The 22,037-nt window shown below is 30.6% G+C and overlaps 1 protein-coding gene across 1 annotated transcript; it reads left to right on the forward strand.

Annotated features, from left to right (window-relative positions):
- The first annotated feature begins 3,225 nt into the window (after positions 1–3,225).
- Positions 3,226–4,306, forward strand: LOC149217606 (strigolactones hydrolase CXE15-like). Its single transcript, XM_089391384.1, has one exon. The coding sequence runs from the start codon at positions 3,619–3,621 to the stop codon at positions 4,006–4,008; it is 390 nt and encodes a 129-aa protein (XP_089247510.1). The 5' UTR covers positions 3,226–3,618; the 3' UTR covers positions 4,009–4,306.
- Positions 4,307–22,037: the final 17,731 nt, after the last annotated feature.

Genomic DNA, 22,037 nt, shown 5'->3' on the forward strand with positions numbered 1-22,037 from the left:
ATGTATAAGTTTTAGGGATAGAAATCTGTCTATACGCCTCTGCTTTATTTGATAATATAAATATTGAGGATGGATATTTAATTATAAGATATCTTCCCTTGGGTCTAATATTATTTCCTTGGGTTTTTAGAATAAATCTCTTTGGTTTATAATATCAATCCCTTCATTTTATTAATCTAAGGGTTCATATTCTTAGGGTATAATGTTATTCATAGGCTTTTAATATTAGTCCTTGAGTAAAATATAAATCATTGTGTTTAATTAATTAAACTTAATTAATATAGATTATTAAAAAATAATATTTATATTAATAAATATCTATATTAAAAATTATTTATAAAAACAATATTTATATTAATAAAAAAATATTAATAATTAATAATAATAATTAGTTAATTATTTTTAAATGCATATTTCATAGTTGTCATACATCTTTTTTAAAAACAATAAAACAAGAGCAAAGAAGAAGATAAATAGGTACCAATCCTTTTTAAGAATAGTGGTCTCACGAGAGAAGTTAGGGATTAGAGGTTAGAACTTATTAAAAATAGTAAATTTATTTATTTCATATTAGAGGTTAGAATTTATTAAAACTATTAAATCTATTTATTTCATAATTAAGATCTAAGTTAAAGAAAAAATAATAATAAACTATTAAAAATTAAATTATAAACAATAAACTATTAAAGTATTAATAACTAATAAGAATAGTATTAAATATTAATTTATTGCTAAAAGATAAAAAAATATTAAGGTCTAATACAACCAATTAATATTAATAATTTGTTAAAAAATTATAATGAATATCAACTTATAAAATATTAAATAACTAATAAAATTTATAATTATTAAATTTGAATTATTAATAATTAATAAACTAATAAATTATAAAATTTGAATTATTAATAATAAATAAACTACTAAATTATTAAAGGATAAACTATAAATTAATAAATAATAAATTATTAATTAACTAATAGAAAAATTATTAATTAAATTAAAATATTCAAAACATAAATTAATTTTTCAATTGCACACTATTTAAGGTTTTGAAATCGATTTCAAAAAACACTCTTTAATTTTTTGTATTTTTTTAATGTATCTTAAATTAGGTAAATATATTAAATTTAAAAATAAGATGGCTAAAATACAATATAATAATATACTTTAAAAATTTCTATTAAAATAAAAGAATAAAAAATTATAATTAATTAATAATGAGTTTTTTAATTATATAAAAATAATAACATTTTAAAACATAAAAACTAACCTATTTAAAAAATAAGAATACACCTTTTCATAACAAAAGAAATAGTTTTATTTGTAACCAATGAGATGGTTTTAAGGGTGCAAAATCAACGTCGAGTGATCTATAAGTTTATTAATAAATCTTGTAACTTTTAACGCCAAACAGAAAAATATTAAAATTAAAATTAGATTTGCTAAAAGAGATTTTAGTGTGAAAATAAATATAAAAAAAATTCAGAAATAGAATTTCAAATTAAAATTTGAATTTTACAAGCCGTTTGGCGTACAAATTATATAAATTTGGCAGGTATAATATGGTTTTGAATAACTCATGATGGATTTTATAGGGAATCTGAGAGCCTTTTAGCCTTCGTGTCCGCTGAGAATCCTGTTGTTCAAGATCGTCATAACATATATTAAATTGAAACAACTTTATAATTTTAATGTTAAAACCCATTCCTTTACCATTCGTTAAATATCTCACATTATATATATTAAAAAAAAAGTTGTTTATTTTCTCAAACTTTGATGAATATGATACTGATTATATGCCCATGAAAGCAATACATTTTGCAAAAGCAAAAGAAAATCTAAAATTCCATAAAATAAAACAGGTTTATTTTTGGTTAATATACAGCCACAAAGATATGTCTATTTAATTATATCTCACAGTTTAAATTGAGCTCTAACAGAGACATGTTTTCTCTTATGTTAAATCTGTCCACATACACCTCCCACAAACAGACCGAACTTCTTAACAGAATTTAGGAGAATAGAAAACTAATCTAAAATTATAAGCTTACAATAAACAACAGATACAAACGAACTAGGAATATCTCAATTAAAAACATCATTGCAAAAGTGGGGTTATAATCTCTCGTCTAGCAATGCCTCTGGGTGGCCTCGATCCGTTGCAGCAGAGCAAAGAATTCTTCAACGCTGCCGCTTAGGGAACTACAATACTAAAGCTGAGGATGATCCATAGAGCGTTATTTTTTCATAATCTCCACGCCGTGTGATCGATCCCTGAACCCATCAATATAATTTAACTCTGATAGCGCTACACAGAGGGCACCCAATATATCCTTCCTGCAGAGTTCTGCGTTCAATTCACACTAAACAGCAGAGCCACTGAAACAGGGGCACTATGTTTGACAAAAATCCAGGGCATAGAAACCCTGCCTCTCTAGTGGTCATGTAGCTATGCGCGGCATTTTGAAGATTCAAAATTTAAATTAAGAATAGTCGCTGATCCATACTTTAATGCTTTAATTGAGTTGGTCTGCGCTGACGGTGTATGGCAACGTGGACGGTATGGGGATTGTTTTGGCGATTATCGGAAAGTTCGGCAAAGAAGCGGACCATCTCTCATACATGCTATCCCATGTATGTATTACCATATGAATGGATGTCACCTCCATACTGAAAAATCAATTAAATATAGCTTGCCATGCTCATGCCCATGCACATGCCGAGATGTATTTTAGGTTGACTAAATGTACTCTGAGAAGTCTTAAATACCCAATAGGTTAGGATTTATTTGTTGCCGTACCCTGGCAGTGGGGTTTGGCCGCTTTGATATGGGACTCCCATCTCCCTGGTTTCTCGGTAACAAATAACACGATTATTTTCAGTGACTGCTCCATGACCCTACAATACCGACGAGGATGCGCTTCACGGACACAGCGTTACGAGGATGCGCTTCACGGACACAGCGTACATGATAGTACGTAATCCAGTCCGTCGACATTAATACTCATCTACCCATTTGATTTGAATTTCGAAGCGCGCTATTTTATTTATTTCAATGCAATTAAATGGATTTCAGCGATTCACCAGGTTAGTAAAGCTGGCCACGCCTGTCCTGCCGTCCCCACAAGGAACGCTACCTGAGGATTGCGGAGTGGCGTCCAAGGACGTAATCTTGGATCACAATGTCGACCTGTGGATAAAGCTCTTTCGTCCTCCAACTCAACCCCATCACAACGAGAGCAAGCGGATGCCCGTTTTACTCTATTTCCATGGCGGTGCCTTCATCCAGGATTCTCCGGCCTGGCGCTGTTTTCACACTCTCTGTGTTAGAATGGCCACTGCGCGGAAGGCGCAACTGTGGTTTCTGTGAATTATAGGCTTGCTCCCAAGTACCGCCTACCGGCTGCCTACGACGATTGCCTCACAGCCCTGTCGTGGCTCCGCTCTCGAGCGACGAAAACGGATAATGACAAAAGAAGAGACGGGGATCCGTGGCTTCATTCCCACGCTGACTTCTCCAGAGTATTTATTGTGGGCGAGAGCTCCGGCGGAAATATCGTGCATCATGTGATTGTGAAGGGAGGGTACTGGAATCCTTTGAAAATCAGAGGGGCCGTGATGGTTCAACCATCCTTCGGTGGAGAGCAACGCACTCAATCGGAGATCGACTCGCCGGAGGACTTAGAACGAAGTGTTTGGAGTCAGATTATGGCTCTGCCTGACGGCGCTAATAAGGATCACCCTTTCAGCAATCCGCTCGCCGCATCATCCGCTTACCCGACTTTGGCGGAGGCCACTCTGCCTCCACTGTTGATTGTGATAGTGGGGCGTGATATGCAGAGAGACCGGGCAAAGGCATACTATGAGAGTCTCGTCAAACATGGTAAAGCGGCTCAGATGATTATGTTTGAAGAGGAGAACCACGGTTTTAATGCCTTGCAGCAGGACGCCGAGAGTACAGAGGCACTTATGCAACACATTGCTCGCTTTGTTCAACCCAGTAACTGATTCAGCTCTACGGAATCATTCAGTTATCTCTGTAATTCTTCTTTTGTAATTGAGTTTTGCTTATTGTTATTTTAAAGAAAGTTTCGTACCAACTTTGTGTATCAAAAACCTCTCGCGATTGCAGATTCTGGACAGCTAACGGATAAAGAGAAAAACTGGAGCGTTCACTTTGCTTTCTTGCCCGTTGGCTGCCCGAAACTGGAAACGAGTTGGACGATAGGAGAATATAGAGTAAAGCTTTATCCAATCCGCTGTTTAATGGATGGATTTTGAATGTAATTTTGGTGGCTCAATCGGCATAACCACCTTGTCGAATGAAACGGGAATCGGACTTGGGGTTATAATCTTTTGAGCACAAACCCTAATATAGGCTTCTTTTTCATGAATTCATCACTGACAGAATACAGTATTTCGAAATTACCTGGTTTTCTTGATTCAACCAATGGCAACCAATCTTTGATTACATATGGATCCGGAGTGAATGTAATGTATACTAATGGTAAAATAGGTAATGAATATTTTGAAATTACCTGGTTTTCTTGATTCGCCAATGGCACCCAATCTTTGATTACAAATGGATACGGAGTGAATGTATAATGGTAAAATAGGTAATGAATGAGATGCAGTTGGATTGTAATGTAATGTATAATAATGGTAAAATATGTAATGAATGAGATGCAGAATAGTTGATTTTCTTATGAAGTTAGTTATTCATTAAATTAAATTATTTATTTAAGAAAGGTGCTAGTTTATGGATATTATAGATATAAATTTGTTTGGATGGCTGTTGTTTTGTTTTGTTTTGTTTTTTAAATTTGGTTAAAAGTGTTTGAAGTTTTATTTTGATGATACTTTCAAAAATTCATGGGCACCCAAAATCATGAAGTTTGACAACAATAATAGAGACAAAATTTTTATTATTTTCTAAGCTAATTTGTAGATTTTTTAAACTAAGTTTTTCAATTTTATGTTTAATAAAATTGATGATGGCAGTGCTGATATTTGATGTCTATAAAATGTTTAAACCAACTATAACATAAATTTAACTTAATTTGGAAAAATAATAAAAAATATTAATTTAATTTAATTTATATTAATTAATATAATTAATTTAAATTTTTGATTTTTAATATAATAAAATTTTCTATATTAACTATTTAAAAGTTGAAAAAAAAAATTAAGCCAAAATTGAATTATGATTATGATTGATGTACATAATTGTTTGCAGAGGAGTTCTACATCCCATAGGTGTTCTGAGGGAGATGTTACCCCATAACTCTACATTTAAAAAATTTAAATATATATAAGTTAATAAATGGAAAATAAATAATAATATTAAATTTGTGCCCAAATTAAATTCTTAAAAAAAATACATATAAACAATAATAATTAAGTGTGGACAAAATCCAAGAAAATATAAGGACTCAAGAAAACATGAGTATTAAATAGACTATAAAAAGTATTGGTATGGAAAATTCTTCAAAAATTAAACTATATAATCTCTAATTATTGGTAATGGAATAAAATTATTTGTCTATAAAATCAATTCTGCTTCACATTAGGATAACAAACTCAGTAGACTATGGAACTTACCAACACCCCATTTCTCATTCTACTTTTCTTTGATCTCTCACAAACATTATACAAAATAATAGATTAGGTTTTGTTTGTAATGTAAAAAATCATATAAAATTATTTTCCAAAACTTGGAACTAATTAAATATAGGTAAAATCTGATTAAGTGTAAAATGTTGCATGAAATTGGAATACTTACAATATTAAAATGCTGAAAATAAATAAATAAATTGATATCATAGTTAAAACATTTTTGTGTGAAGTAAAATTTGTCAAAGTAAAAAATTAATTAGCATATAAAATAAGTAAATTTATATTATAGTTAAAAATATTTTTGTGATATAATTGGTATCATAGTTAAAATGCTTAGAGGTACTCTCTAGTCCATTATGTAAAGATGTTGTATTGTCCTATTTATTTTAACATGGTCAAAATAAAACAAAAATAAAAGTAAAAAAAAAAAAATACATAAAATTATAATTATAATTATAATTAAAGAGTGTAGATCCATCGCCATTCACCCTAAAAGAAGTTTGCATTTCAAGAGTTAAGACGAATCTAGATTCATTAGTTTCATTTAACTTTTCATTAACATTTAAAAATGGATTCGAAAAAAGTAATAATATTAAATAAAATATTTTTATATTAGTAAAATGGCACTTATTCAACAAAAGGTCGGGATTTAAATTTTTTTAAATAACTCATAGATCTCCACTTAAAATAGATTTATGTTAAAATCTAAACATTGAAGATTAAATGGAAAAATGAGTAATGCACTTATAGTTTAATTTGAAATTTCTCTTTTAATTCCAAAATATAAATGTTTATCATAATAAATATGCTTAATGACATATCTATTTGTATTAATGGAAAATAAATATTATTAATAAAAAGTTCAAATATTTTAAACTAAATTTAAGTTGCCTTCCAATTCCAATAGTGTCTCTCATACATATCTATTTGTATTAATGGAAAACCAATATTATTAATAAAAAATTCAAATATTTTAAACTAAGCTTAAGTTGCCTTCCAATTGCAATAGTATCTCTCATACATAAAAACTTATATTCCCTTTGTCAATGGACGGAGCAAAGTTCAAAAACCAATAAAATTCCCCTCACTCTAAGATTAAAATAGATAAAAGCTAAGTATTGATAGCAGCACGGTTAAAGCTCTATAATAGGTTATAATCATAATAAACTTAAAGAATGGCAGTTGAGTTTTACAATAATATAAAAATGTCATGAATTGAGAATTATAATAATACATAACTTGATGTGGGAGATAACCTATATTAAATAAATAGGTTTAAGTAAATTTGGTTTCTTTACTGGTTGGAATGAGATTGTCTATTGGAATTGCCGCACATCGACCAACGTATCTACGGATTATGTCCAATTGAACTGAGCTATTCAAATTTAATAAAAGAACGTGATTTTAAGCTCACAGTCAACGATGCCCAGAGTCTCTTTCCATTTAATTTGCAAGTCAGTGGAGGAGTTTGCTATGAGTGGTTTTTTGGGGGAAGAAATCGTGCTTGGAGCTCGGGCATATATAGTTTTGCTTCAGATTGTATCATAATTTTTCTGGTAGAGACTAAATTCCTTCACCTAATTATTAAATTATATTCTCTAAATTAGTTCTAAATTTGCAAATATAGACTCACCGCCGCTATAAAAAACATGTATTATTAAATGAACAAAATATCCTTGTATCTTTTTTATGAGACCTTGTCTACCCTGTTTATGCACCATTGTCTTCCAGGGTTAATTCTTACACGCTGTCGCAGTAGGCAAGCCTTATTTCCACCCCTATAGGATATTTATTATAGCTTAAGAGTATGAGAGATAGTACCTTGACAATGGGTTTTGGCCGCTCCCATCTCCCTCGTTTCTCGGCAACAAAGAACGTGATTATTTCTGGCGACTGCTCCATAAACATGCAAGACTGACGAGAATGCGCTTCATGGACATAGCATACATGATAGTACATAATCCAGTCTGTCAACATTAATACTCATCTACCCATTTGATTTGAATTCAAATTTGAATTTCGAAGAGTGCTATTTTATTTATTTCAATGTAGTTAAATGGATTTCAATGATTCACCAAGTTCCATTGACAAACCTCACCATGTGTTGCCTCTTTGTTACTCCTTCAGGCCTGTTGTTCTGGTTTGGAAGGCAAGCCGAGGATGACAGCCAGCTAGCATACTTTGGAGACTGCATAAGGCTCGCCCACAAAGCTTGAATCTGTGCCATTGCTGGTTTGGAATTTGAAATTGAATCGATGATCCTCGACTAAACATGGTTGTGAACCAGCGCGTAGTGACTCATTTACTAACGATGAAACTAGAAGCCTATATTCCATAGCTAATCTCCCTTGGGCCTTACCATGATTGGAAGATGGAGAAAGATACCAACTTTTCTTGTGCGGAGCTTTCACAGGTGAAGAGGTACAAGATAAAGTTCGCGACAACATTCTCGCATAACCTGTGCCAAATTCGTTTCGCTCTCACAATTTCAGTGAGTATTCTCAAAACTTCACTCTAATGATGGTTCGTAGATTTATCCTTCCTTTTACAATCATTAATCCTCGAATCCTCCTCTTCTATATCAATACATAGCTTAGACTCTAAAACAAAGGTTTTTTTGTAGCTTATTGCATGTGTATCATGCACTATATTATTAAATTGGAGAATCAGATCCCGCTGTGTGTGCTGAAGGGAGTTTTCGACTACATGACAGAGACAAGAGATGCTCAAAGCTTTCCATTCAATCATATGTTGATAGATATGTGCCAGGAGGTTTCTCCTTTCCCATGTGACATTTTGCGCCTTGTTATAACTGAGCATGAGCTTCATATATTGATTTATGAAATGGAAAATGAGCTGCATCCTCTGGGTTGCATCCATACATCCCTTTCTAAAGCCCTGCTAATGCAGTCTGGCGATGAAAGCCAACAAAGATGAATGGGAATTCCATCGAATGAGTTTAACGACATCCTCCACAAGTCTGTTATATGGATCTAGCATTGTCTCTCCATTGTTCGAGGATTGTGGATGTTATTGCAAATACGTAATGACACCATTCAACAATAGCTTTTTATTTACAAGAGAGCCCTAAATGGTGATTCACTCACAACGACTCTATCTTTCTTTTCCTCTCGAATTTTGTCTCTGTTAATGATTATAAATATGGAATTTTTTCCTTTTCTTCCCTAAGTTAAGGCCTTGGTTGTCCTCTCCAAAAACAGTATATGGTCATTTTTAAATGTGACAATTAACCATCTTTAGTTCAATGAAACATTTTATGTATTTTAACAATAAATTCGATGGTCTACATTATATATCTATCAAACTTTATCATAATGAAATTTCCACTAAAATTTCAATGGTCTACATTATATATCTATCGGACGAGTCTTTTTCAATTTATTTTTATTTATATTTTGAAAATCTTCTAATTATCTTTTTAACTTATATAGTGCTATGTTTTTGAGAAGAAAATTACATTTTTTTTAATATCAAAATTATATATTTTCAAACGAATATTGCATATAAAATATTTCAAAAATTTAAAGTTTGAGTAAAAATGTTTTCAAAACTTTGAAAAACCAAACATTTCTAATGTTAATGGCATTTTTGTAAATAGTTTACATGTTTTAATTTAATAGTTTAATTGTGGTTTTTTTCATGTTAATAACTTAATCATTAATGAATACTTTTAAAAAATTATTAAATTTTTTATTTTAAAAGAAAATATTTCAAAAATTCAAAGTGTGGTTAAAAATGTTTTCAAAATTCAAAATTTGGTTTAAAATATTTTTAAAAAATTTCGTAAATTTTTTTTTTTTTTGATAATATATTCAACATTTAGTGTTATTTTTATTTATAATACATATTTGTTAATTTATCATGTTAGTTTTTATTTTAATGAACATTTTTATTAGTCAATGTATATCTTTTTAAATATTTTTTAATTAATATAATTAATTTTTTATTTTTTTACTTAATATAATTAAATTAGTTTTCAAAATTGTGATATATAATTTTAAAATAAAAACTAACTATTTTATAACTATTATTCTTATTTTATATATTTAAATTATAAATATATTAAATAATTAATTTAAATTCTCTGACAAATAAGGAAGAAAAAAAAAAGATTATTCAAAGCAGCTTTGTATGGCATTCTATTTTTCATGTTCTCACTCGACTTGTTATTGGACAATCAAATATCATTATTTAATTAAGTTTGAATTTTTTTTAAATAGTTTATTATTTTACTCAACCACAAGTAACAAATATCCAATTACAAATTATTCATAACAATGTATATATTATTTATATAATAAAATGGAGATATATATAATTTAATGTATATGTACAAATATTGATGGCCCACATATTATTATAGACATTGAAAAAATGTTTATTACCATTTCGTTTAATGGAAAATAATAAAATATGAGTGAAATATATATGTGTGTACAAATACATAGTAGTATATAGTTTGTGTCCTTCTAATTATAATTTTATTATGATCAACAAAAATTACATATATGAGATTTAATATTTATAATAGAGTCTGAATGACACTATATTTTTTTTTTCAATTTTGTTTTTTAATAAATACTTCATTCTAGTTTAATAGAACATGAAAAACTACAACCATTATATTCCTTATACAAACATAGAGCTAATATATTATCTTATTATCCCAAACAAAAAAACTTATAGCCTTGACATAAACACTATCTAGATAAACTAAAACTAGTAAAAGGTAAGATGAAAATATTAAGAATATGGCCATCCTTAGAGTTATGAAATGAATATGCCAGTTTCTCGATACTAAATCCAACCTTTGGAAGAGCATGAGAACTTTCCCTCTTCAAATATTGGCATTAAAAGATATTTTTCTACAATTCTAAGCCACTTCATCCTATTCACAACAACCAATTATTCACCATTTTTTTTATAGTTATAAGCATAATTAATAATTGGATTTCTGAATGTTTAGCTTTATACAGTTTTCGGATTCAAATCTCTGATCTGAACGAAATACTTTGCTATTTGTGGGTCAGAAGTTCCAATAAGAGGTCTTTGTAATTGATGTTTGACATACTTTTGGTGAAGCCCAATCCACTGAGATGTGTGTCGATCTGAGTGTACCATGCTCGAGGTGCCTGTTTGAGACCATACAAGGCTCTCCTGAGTCTACACATGTGTCTCCCAGTCATATGTCTCAAATCCCTTTGGCTACTATATGTAAATTTCTTCCTCAACAACACCATTGAGAAAGGTGGTCTTCACATCCATCTAATGGATCTTGTAGCCCATTTGCGCATCCAATGTTAGAATGGTTTTGATGGAGGAATATCTTGCAATTGGGGCAAATTTTTCTTCATAGTCCACTCCCTCTAACTGAGAGAATCCTTTGGCCACAAATCTAGCCTTGTACTTTTTGATGCTCCCATGAGCTGCATGCTTCACTGTAAAACCCTCCTCCCACATCCACCCAAGTTATCGTGCCATCTAGGGTAAACATGAGATGAGAGGCTACTATGATTAGATTCAATCTCCTAGGTGACCTTAAGGAAGTGGAATTGATGGAATATCACACATAGCCATCCAACACCATCAACAGAACCCTCGGGAGACAAGTCAACCACTCAGACAACCTGTTTTGGGGTCCCACTGTTGTTCTTAACAATTTAAGGTTCAGTCGCTCTCATGTTATGGAAAGGGAGCAACCAGAGACCTAAAGTCACTCTCATAGGCCTGCATGCCGGCAAATGTGGATGAAACTTACTAATTATGTGCCAGCAACTTCGAGATTTAAGCCACTTTTTCAGGCCCAAAAACCAGGCCACTACCCATAATGGAATGAAAGCTCATAATTAAGTAAAGTACAGGGAAACAATGATGCAAAAGTAAATAGTTGATCAAGGCCTTAACCATACCCCTACTAGCCATGACAGGAATTTCATCAAACATATCATCGACATGTAACCTACAGGTGTAAACAACAGAGTTAAGTGTAGGGATATCTTACTTATCTGAGAATCGCCATGAACCATTGTTTCCTCATGTCACTTCCTTTGCCAATTTCCCTAGCCATCAACAACGAAATGAACACCCATAGGATGTCTTTCCCAACATTCAGCTTGGAATAAGTGTCCCATTCATCCGTGGTTATTGTTTTTAACATTTATTACATGGAATTTTCACCAGGGTTGTTACATTCACTTTGTAGATCCATCTGGAACCAACCACTTTGTAGATCCATCCATCATAATTAGGTCGAAACAAACAAACTTTATAGTGGGGCAACAAATCCTTGATGGCATAATCTCGGCTCATGAAATACCTCACTCTTTGAAATCTCGACGAAGGCCAGGGATGTTGATGAAATTGGACTTATCCAAAGCATATGATCACTTAAATTGGCAATTCCTCTTTCAGATGCTGGCAACCATTGTATTTTCTTAAGACTAGATATGATGGACTAGATCCATGGTAATAACCCCTTTCTTTTCTATTATTCTCAACAGATCTCCCTCAAGGAAATTCCACTCCATCCAAGGCTTGAGGTAAGGCGCTTCCTTATCCCCATTCTTGTTTATTATCACAATAGAAGACTTGGTCCATTTTCTTCAAGAGGCAAAGTGAGAGGGTCACATAAAAGGAAAAAGATCCCTGAAACTGATCTCTTGGCGACACACCAGCAATTTGTGGACAATAATATGCTCTTTGGAGAATTGAAAATTTGAGAGATTAAAGTCTTGCATGTTATTCTGGAAAAGTTTGAGCTAGCCATAAGTATTTTGTTTCCTGCTCGTTGCGTCGTTTTCTGACTTGCTGTCACATCCATGTCTCACTGTTGTATTTATGCTACAGAATGAACAAGGGAAAAATTTGAAAATTGGAGACAGAGGAGAGGATTAAAGGAACATAGGAGTGATAAGGTGTGGGGAGACTGAATAGGGAGGACAGAGCTTCATATAGGATATACAGGGATTACAAGAGCTCTGAACTTAGAAAATGATCGCAGAGTAATCGAGACCAAATCGCAATCGTATCGATGTAGGAGAGGTCATGGCAGTCAGGGGGTTGATTTTCATTTAATATTACAAACATATTTTAACAAAGGAAAACTTCGTAAAACGCGGCTTAGTGGGCTTGAAATATTATTAAAATTTGCAGATAACACTTTTGGGTACAAAAGTTGCATATATATAGAAGATGTGTATATACAGAGGTTGCGCCTATATAGAGACTGCATTTTTGTGCATATATGGAAATTGTGCATATACAGAAGATATGCGCATATCTTCTATATATCTGTCACTTTCTTATATGTGCATATATTCCGTATATATACGTCTTTTATGTATCTACATCGTATATGCACAAATTCCATATACGGAAATTGTGCATATACAAAGATATGCGCATATCTTCGGTATATCCGTAACTTTCTTATATGTGCATATCTTCCATATATGCATGTCGTTTATGTATCTGCATCGTATATGCGCAAATTCTATATACAAAAATTGTGCATATATAGAAGATATGCGCATCTGTTCCATATATACATAAATTTCATATATGCGCAAATTTCATATACAGAAATTGCGCATATACGGAAATTGTGCATATACGCAATATATGTGCATATCTTTTGTATATGTGCATCTTTTGTATATGTGCATCTACCATATATGTGCAACTTCCATATATGCACATATCTTCCGTATATGCATAAATTTCTTATATGTGCATATCTTCCGTGTATGCACGTCTTTTATATATGTGCATCTACCATATATGCGCAACTTCCATATACAAAAATTGTGCATATATGGAAATTGTGCATATACAAAAGATATGTGCATATCTTTCGTATATGCGTAACTTTCTTATATATGCATATCTTCCATATATGTACATATTTTATATATGTGCATCTACCGTACATGTGCAACTTCCATATATAGAAATTTTTCATATACGGAAATTGTGCATATATGGAAGATATGCGCATATCTTTTGTATATGCGAAATTTTTCTATATGCACATATCTTCCAGGTATATGTGCAACTTCCGTATATATATATATATATATATATATATATATATATATATATAAACTCCATGTATGTGAAACTTTAGTATATATAACTTTTGTATATATGCATCTTTTGTATATGCACAACTTCCGTATATGCACATATCTTCCGTATATGCGTAACTTTCTTATATGTGTATATCTTTTGTATATGCATGTCTTTTATATATGTGAATCTACAGTATATGCGCAACTTCCATATACAGAAATTACACGTATACAGAAATGTGCACATATAAGAAAGTTATGTATATACGGAAGATATGTGCATATCTTCCGTATATGCACAATTTTCGTATATCTGCAATTTCCATATACAGAAATTGCGCATATACGAAAATTGGGCATATACGGAATATATACGCATATATTCCATATATCCTTATCTTTCTTATATGCGCATATCTTTTGGTATATGCATGTCGTTTATGTATCTGCATCGTATATGCGCAAATTCCATATACAGAAATAGCACATATACGGAAATTGTGCATATACGGAAATTGTGTATATACATAAATTTCGTATATGCTCAAATTCCATATACATAAATTGTGCATATATGGAAATTGTCCATATACGGAAGATATGTGAATATCTTCCATATATACATAACTTTTTTATATGTGCATATCATCCGTATATGCACATCTTTTATGTATGTGCATCTACCATATATACGCAAATTCCATATATCGAAATTGTGCATATACGCAATATATGCACATTTTTTCGTATATGTCCATTTTTGTATATGTGCATTTACTGTATATGCGCAACTTCCGTTTATGCGCATATATTCCGTATATGCGTAAATTTTTTATACGTCTATATCTTCCATATATGCACGTCTTTTATATATGTGCATCTATTGTATATGCACAACTTTCATATACAAAAATTGTGCATATACGAAAGATATTTGCATATTTTCCGTATATGCGTAACTTTCTTATATGTAAATATCTTCCATATATGTACGTCTTTTATGTATGTGCATCTACCGTACATGTGCAACTTCCATATATGGAAATTTTGCATATATAGAAATTGTGCATATACGGAAGATATGCGCATATCTTCTGTATATGCGAAACTTTTCTATATGCACATATCTTCCAGGTATATGTGCAACTTCCGTATATACACATAACCTCCATGTATGTGAAACTTTAGTATATATAACTTCCATATATGTGCATCTTTTGTATATGTGCATCAACTGTATATGCGCAACTTCTGTATATGCACATATCTTCCGTATATGCGTAACTTTCTTATATGTGTATATCTTCCGTATATGCATGTCTTTTATATATGTGAATCTACAGTATATGTGCAACTTCCATATACAGAAATTGCGCGTATACGGAAATGTGCATATATAAGAAAGTTACGTATATATGGAGGATATGCACATATCTTTTGTATATGTACAATTTCCGTATATATGCAATTTCCATATACAAAAATTGTGCATATATAGAAGATATGCGCATATCTTCGGTATATCTCTGACTTTCTTATATGTGCATATATTCCGTATATGCATGTTGTTTATGTATTTTCATCGTATATGCACAAATTCCATATACAGAAATTGCACATATACGGAAATTGTGCATATCTTCTGTCTATACATAAATTTCATATATACGCAAATTCCATATACAGAAATTGCGCATATATGGAAATTGTGCATATAAGAAAGATATGTGCATATCTTCCGTATATACATAAGTTTCTTATATGTGCATATCTTCTGTATATGCACGTTTTTTATGGATGTGTATCTATCGTATATACGCAAGTTCCATATACAGAAATTGCGCCTCTACGGAAATTGTGCATATGCGCGTATTTTTCATATATGTCCATCTTTTGTATATGGCATCTACCGTATATGCGCATATATTCCGTATATGCGTAAATTTCTTATATATGCATATCTTTAGTATATGCACATCTTTTATATATGTGCATCTACCGTATATGCACAACTTCCATATACAAAAATTGTGCATATACGGAAGATATGCGCATATCTTCCATATATGCATAACTTTCTTATATGTGCATATCTTCCATATATGTACGTCTTTTATGTATGTGCATCTATCGTACATGTGCAACTTTCATATATGAAAATTTTGCATATATGGAAATTTTGCATATACGGAAGATATGTGCATATCTTCTGTATATGCGAAACTTTTCTATATGCACATATCTTCCAGGTATATGTGCAACTTCCGTATATACACATAACCTCCATGTATGTGAAACTTTAATGCAAGGCCATATCAACAATATGCTATGACCTCATGCATGACAACAACCATTACTCCATTGTACACATTACTACATGCAACCGACAATATGCATAAGCAATGCCTAACCAACTACAAATACGCATAAATGCATGTAGTTGAACATAATTGATCAGTTCTTGCAATCAACCTACAAGACTGATACATGTAATCAAAATATTCAAAAGTAAACTAACATACAAGGATATAAGTAGGCGACATAAAAGCAACATGTAAGTGACATGTAACCTGTCACATGCTCATGACAAATACTCTTCATAAAATGAACATCAAATTCTCCATGATAACCATACTACAACCCTAATATATCATCAATCCAATGCAACAAGTATATAAGTGTAAGAGACACACATACAACTGACATGCATGCATGACTAACATATTCAACCCATTCAGTCTGAGAGTTGAAGATATGTGCAACTTTCTTATATGTGCATATCTTCCGTATATACACATCTTGCATCTACCGTATATGCACAACTTCCCTATATGGAAATTGCACATATATGGAAATTGTACATATATGCGAAACTTCTCTGTATGCACATATCTTACATGTATATGTGCAACTTCTGTATATATATGCATAACCTCCATGTATGTGCAACTTTAGTCTATGTAACTTCCGTATATGTGCATCTAGATAGTGTTTATGTGAAGGCTATAAGTGTTTTTGTTTGGGATAATAAGAGAATATATTAGCTATATGTTTGTATAACGAATAAAATGGTTGTAGTTTTTCATGTTCTATTAAACTAGAATGAAGTATTCATTAAAAAATATATATATATATAGTGTCATTGAGACTCTTTTATAAATATTAAATCTCATATATGTAATTTTTGTTGATCATAGTAAAATTATAATTAGAAGGACAAAAACTATATACTACTATGTATTTGTACACACACATATATATTTCACTCATATTTTATTATTTTCCATTAAACAAAATGGTAATAAACATTTTTTCAATGTCTATAATAATATGTGGGCCATCAATATTTGTACATATACATTAAATTATATATATCTCCATTTTATTGTATAAATAATATATACATTGTCATGAATAATTTGTAATTGGATATTTGTTACTTGTCCTTGAGTAAAATAATAAACTATTTAAAAAAAATTCAAACTTAATTAAATAATGATATTTGATTGTCCAATAACAAGTCCTTTGAGACCATGAAAAATAGAATGCCATACAAAGCTGCTTTGAATAATCTTTTCTTTTCTTTCCTTATTTGTCAAAGAATTTAAATTAATTATTCAATATATTTATTATATATATATAATATGAATAATAGTTATAAAATAATTAGTTTTTATTTTAAAATTATATATCACAAATTTAAAAACTAATTTAATTATATTAATTAAAAAATATTTAAAAATCTATATATTCATTAACACTAATAAAAATGTTCATTAAAAGAAAAACTAACATGATAAATTAACAAATATATATTATAAATAAAAATAACACTAAATGTTGAATATATTATCAAAAATATTTATTTTTTTATGAAACATTTTTAACCACATTTTGAATTTTTGAAATATTTTCTTTTAAAACAGAAAATTTTAATAATTTTTTAAAATGTATTCATTAATGATTAAGTTATTAACATGAAAAAACCCACAATTAAACTGTTAAGTTAAAACATGTAAGCTATTTAGAAAATGCCATTAAATTTCTAATGTTTATTAGAAATGTTTGGTTTTCCAAAGATTTGAAAACATTTTTACTCAAACTTTAAATTTTTGAAATATTTTAGATGCAATATTCGTTTCAAAATATATAATTTTGATATTAAAAAAAAAGTAATTTTCTTCTAAAAAACTTAGCACTATGTAAGTTAAAAAGCTAATTAGAAGATTTTCAAAATATAAATAAAAATAAATTGAAAAAGACTCATCGGATAGATATATAATGTAGACCATTGAAATTTCAGTGGAAATTTCATTATGATAAAGTTTGATAGATATATAATGTAGACCATCGAATTTATTGTTAAAATACAAAAAATGTTTCATTGAATTAAAGATTGTTAATTGTCACATTTAAAGAATTACCACACTCTGTTTTTGGAGAGGACAACCAACGCCTTAAATTAGGGAAGAAAAGGAAAAAATTCCATATTTATAATCATTAACAGAGACAAAATTCGAGAGGAAAAGAAAGATAGAGTCGTTGTTAGTGAATCACCATTTGGGGCTCTCTTGTAAATAAAAAGCTATTGTTGAATGGCATTGTTACATATTTGCAATAACATCCCCAATCCTCGAACAATGGAGAGACAATGCCAGATCCATATAACAAACTTGTTGAGGATGTCGTTAAACTCATTCGATGGTATTCCCATTCACCTTTGTTGGCTTTCATCACCAGATTGCATCAGTAGGGCTTTAGAAAGGGATGTATGGATGCAGCCCAGAGGATGCGACTCATTTGCCATTTCATAAATCAATATATTAAGCTCATGCTCAGCTATAACAAGGCACAAAATGTCACATGGGAAAGGAGAAACCTCCTGGCACATATCTAACAACAAATGATTGAATGGAAAGCTTTGAGCGTCTCTTGTCTCTGTCATGTAGTCGAAAACTCCCTTCAGCACACACAGCGGGATCTGATTCTCCAATTTAATAATATAGTGCATGATATGCATGCAATAAGCCACACAAAAACCTTTGTTTTAGAGTCTAAGCTATGTATTGATATAGAAGAGGAGGATGCGAGGATTAATGATTGTAAAAGGAAGGATAAATCTACGAACCATCATTAGAGTGAAGTTTTGAGAATACTCACCGAAATTGTGAGAGCGAAACGAACTTGGCACAGGTTATGCGAGAATGTGGTTGCGAACTTTATCTTGTACCTCTTCACCTGTGAAAGCTCTGCACAAGAAAATTCAGTATCTTTCTCCATCTTCCAATGGTGGTAAGGCCCAAGGGAGATTAGCTATGGAATATAGGCTTCTGGTTTCATCGTTAGTAAATGAGTCACTGCGCGCTGGTTCACAACCATGTTTAGTCGAGGATCATCGATTCAATTTCAAATTCCAAACTAGCAATGGCACAGATTCAAGCTCTGTGGGCGAGCCTTATGCAGTCTCCAAAGTATGCTAGTTGGCTGTCATCCTCGGCTTGCCTTCCATACCAGAACGACAGGCCTGAAGGAGTAACGAAGAGGCAACACATGGTGAGGTTTGTCAATGGAACCTGGTGAATCGCTGAAATCCATTTAACTGCATTGAAATAAATAAAATAGCGCACTTCGAAATTCAAATTTGAATTCAAATCAAATGGGTAGATGAGTATTAATGTCGATGGACTGGATTACGTACTATCATGTATGCTATGTCCATGAAGCGCATTCTCGTCGGTATTGTATGGTCATGGAGCAGTCGCCGGAAATAATCGCGTTATTTGTTGCCGAGAAACCGGGGAGATGGGAGTCCCCATATCGAGGCGGCCAAAACCCACTGTCAGGGTACTGTCTCTCGTACTCTTAAGCTGTAATAAATATCCTATAGGGGTGGAAATAAGGCTTGCCTGCTACGACAGTGTGCGAGAATTAACCCTGGAAGACATTGGTGCATAAACAGGGTAGACAAATGGGTCTCATAAAAAGGATACAAGGATATTTTGTTCATTTAATGATGCATGTTTTTTATAGCAGTGGTTAAGTCTATGTTTGAAGTTTAAACTAATTTAAAGAATGTAATCTAATAATTAGGTGAAAAAGTTTAGTCTCTACCAAAAAAAAAATTAATCTCTTATAACACAATCTCAAGCAAAACAATATATGCCCGAGCTCCAAGCACGATTTCTTCCCAAAAGCACCACTCATAGCAAATTCCTCCACTGACTTGCAAACTACATGGAAAGAGACTCTAGGCATAGTTGACTGTGAGCTTAAAATCGCGTTCTTTTATTAAATTTGAATAGCTAAGTTCAATTGGACATAATCCGTAGATACGTTGGTCGATGTGCGGCAATTCCAATAGACAATCTCATTCCAACCAGTAAAGAAACCAAATTTACTTAAACCTATTTATTTAATATAGGTTATCTCCCACATTAATTTATGTATTATTATAATTCTCAATTCATGACTTTTTTATGTTATTGTAAATCTCAACTGCCATTTTTAAAGTTTATTATGATTATAACCTATTATAGAGCTTTAACCGTGCTGCTATCAATACTTAGCTTTTATTTATTTTAATCTTAGAGTGAGCGGAATTTTATTGGTTTTTGAACTTTGCTCCCTCCATTGACAAAGGGAATATAAGTTTTTATTTATGAGTGATACTATTGGAATTGGAAGGCAACTTAAGCTTAGTTTAAAATATTTGAATTTTTTATTAATAATATTCGTTCTCCATTAATAGAAATAGATATGTATGAGAGACACTATTGAAATTGGAATAGATATGTATGAGAGACATTATTGAAATTGGAATTGGAAGGCAACTTAAGCTTAGTTTAAAATATTTGAACTTTTTATTAATAATATTTATTTTCCATTAATACAAATAAATAGGTCATTTGACCACCTGTGTTAATTTAATTGTTATTAATCAAAAATTTATATTATTTTTTTATCTAAGAGTTCAAAAGTTCAATTTTTATAATTATAATGATAAACATATTTATTATGATAAACCTTTATATTTTGGAATTAAAAGAGAAATTTCAAATTAAACTACCAGTGCATTACTCATTTTTCCATTTAATTTTCAATGTTTAGATTTTAACATAAATCTATTTTAACTCGAGATCGAGATCCATAAGTTATTTAAAAAAGTCTAAATCCCAACCTTTTGCTGAATAAATGCCATTTTACTAATAATAAATTGTGGGTTTTGATCATATTAAGTAAAAGAAATGTCAAAGGATAACTCTTTCCATATGAAAAAATATGGATCTATTAATATCCATGAGCTATTATCCATTTATCTTATATGGCAATGACAATATTATACACTTTACAATTAAAAAATAATGAAAAAAATATTTTATTTAATATTATTACTTTTTCGAATTCATTTTTAAATGTTAATTAAAAGTTAAATGAAACTAATGAGTCTAGATTCATCTTAACTCTGGATCGATCAAGCATGGAGAGAGATCAAATCTCTTGAAATGCAAACTTCTTTTAGGGTGAATGAAGATGGATCTAGGCTGGTTAATTATAATTATAATTTTGTGTATTTTTTTTACTTTTATTTTTGTTTTATTTTGACCATGTCAAAATAAATATGACAATACAACATCTTTACATAATGGACTAGAGAGTACCTCTAACCATTTTAACTTTGATACCAACTATATCACAAAAATATTTTAAACTATAATATAAATTAATTTATTTTATATGCTAATTATTTTTTTACTTTGACAAATTTTACTTCACACAAAAATGTTTTAACTATGATATCAATTTATTTATTTATTTTCAGCATTTTAGTATTGTAAGTATTCCAATTTCATGCAACATTTTACACTTAATAAGATTTTACCTATATTTAATTAGTTCTAAGTTTTGGAAAATAATTTTATATGCTTTTTTACATTAGAAACAAAACCTAATCTAATATTTTGTATAATGTTTGTGAGAGATCAAAGAAAAGTGGAATGAGAAATAGGGTGTTGGTAAGTTCCATAGCCTACTGAGTTTGTTATCCTAATGTGAAGCAAAATTGAATTTATAGACAAATAATTTTATTCCATTACCAATGATTAGAGATTATATCGTTTAATTTTTGAAGAATTTTCCACACCAATACTTCTTATAATCTATTTAATACTCCTTATGTTTTTTTGAGTCCTTATATTTTCTTGGATTTTGTCCACACTTAATTATTATTGTTTATATATATTTTTTAATAATTTAATTTGGGCACAAATTTAATATTATTATTTATTTTTCATTTACTAACTTATATATATATATATATTAAATGTAGAGTTA

This window comes from Pinus tabuliformis, chromosome 1_1 (assembly GCF_031772625.1).
Source record: "Pinus tabuliformis cultivar Carrire ecotype Pingquan chromosome 1_1, CPIR1, whole genome shotgun sequence".
In the NCBI taxonomy this organism is placed as follows: Eukaryota; Viridiplantae; Streptophyta; class Pinopsida; order Pinales; family Pinaceae; genus Pinus; species Pinus tabuliformis.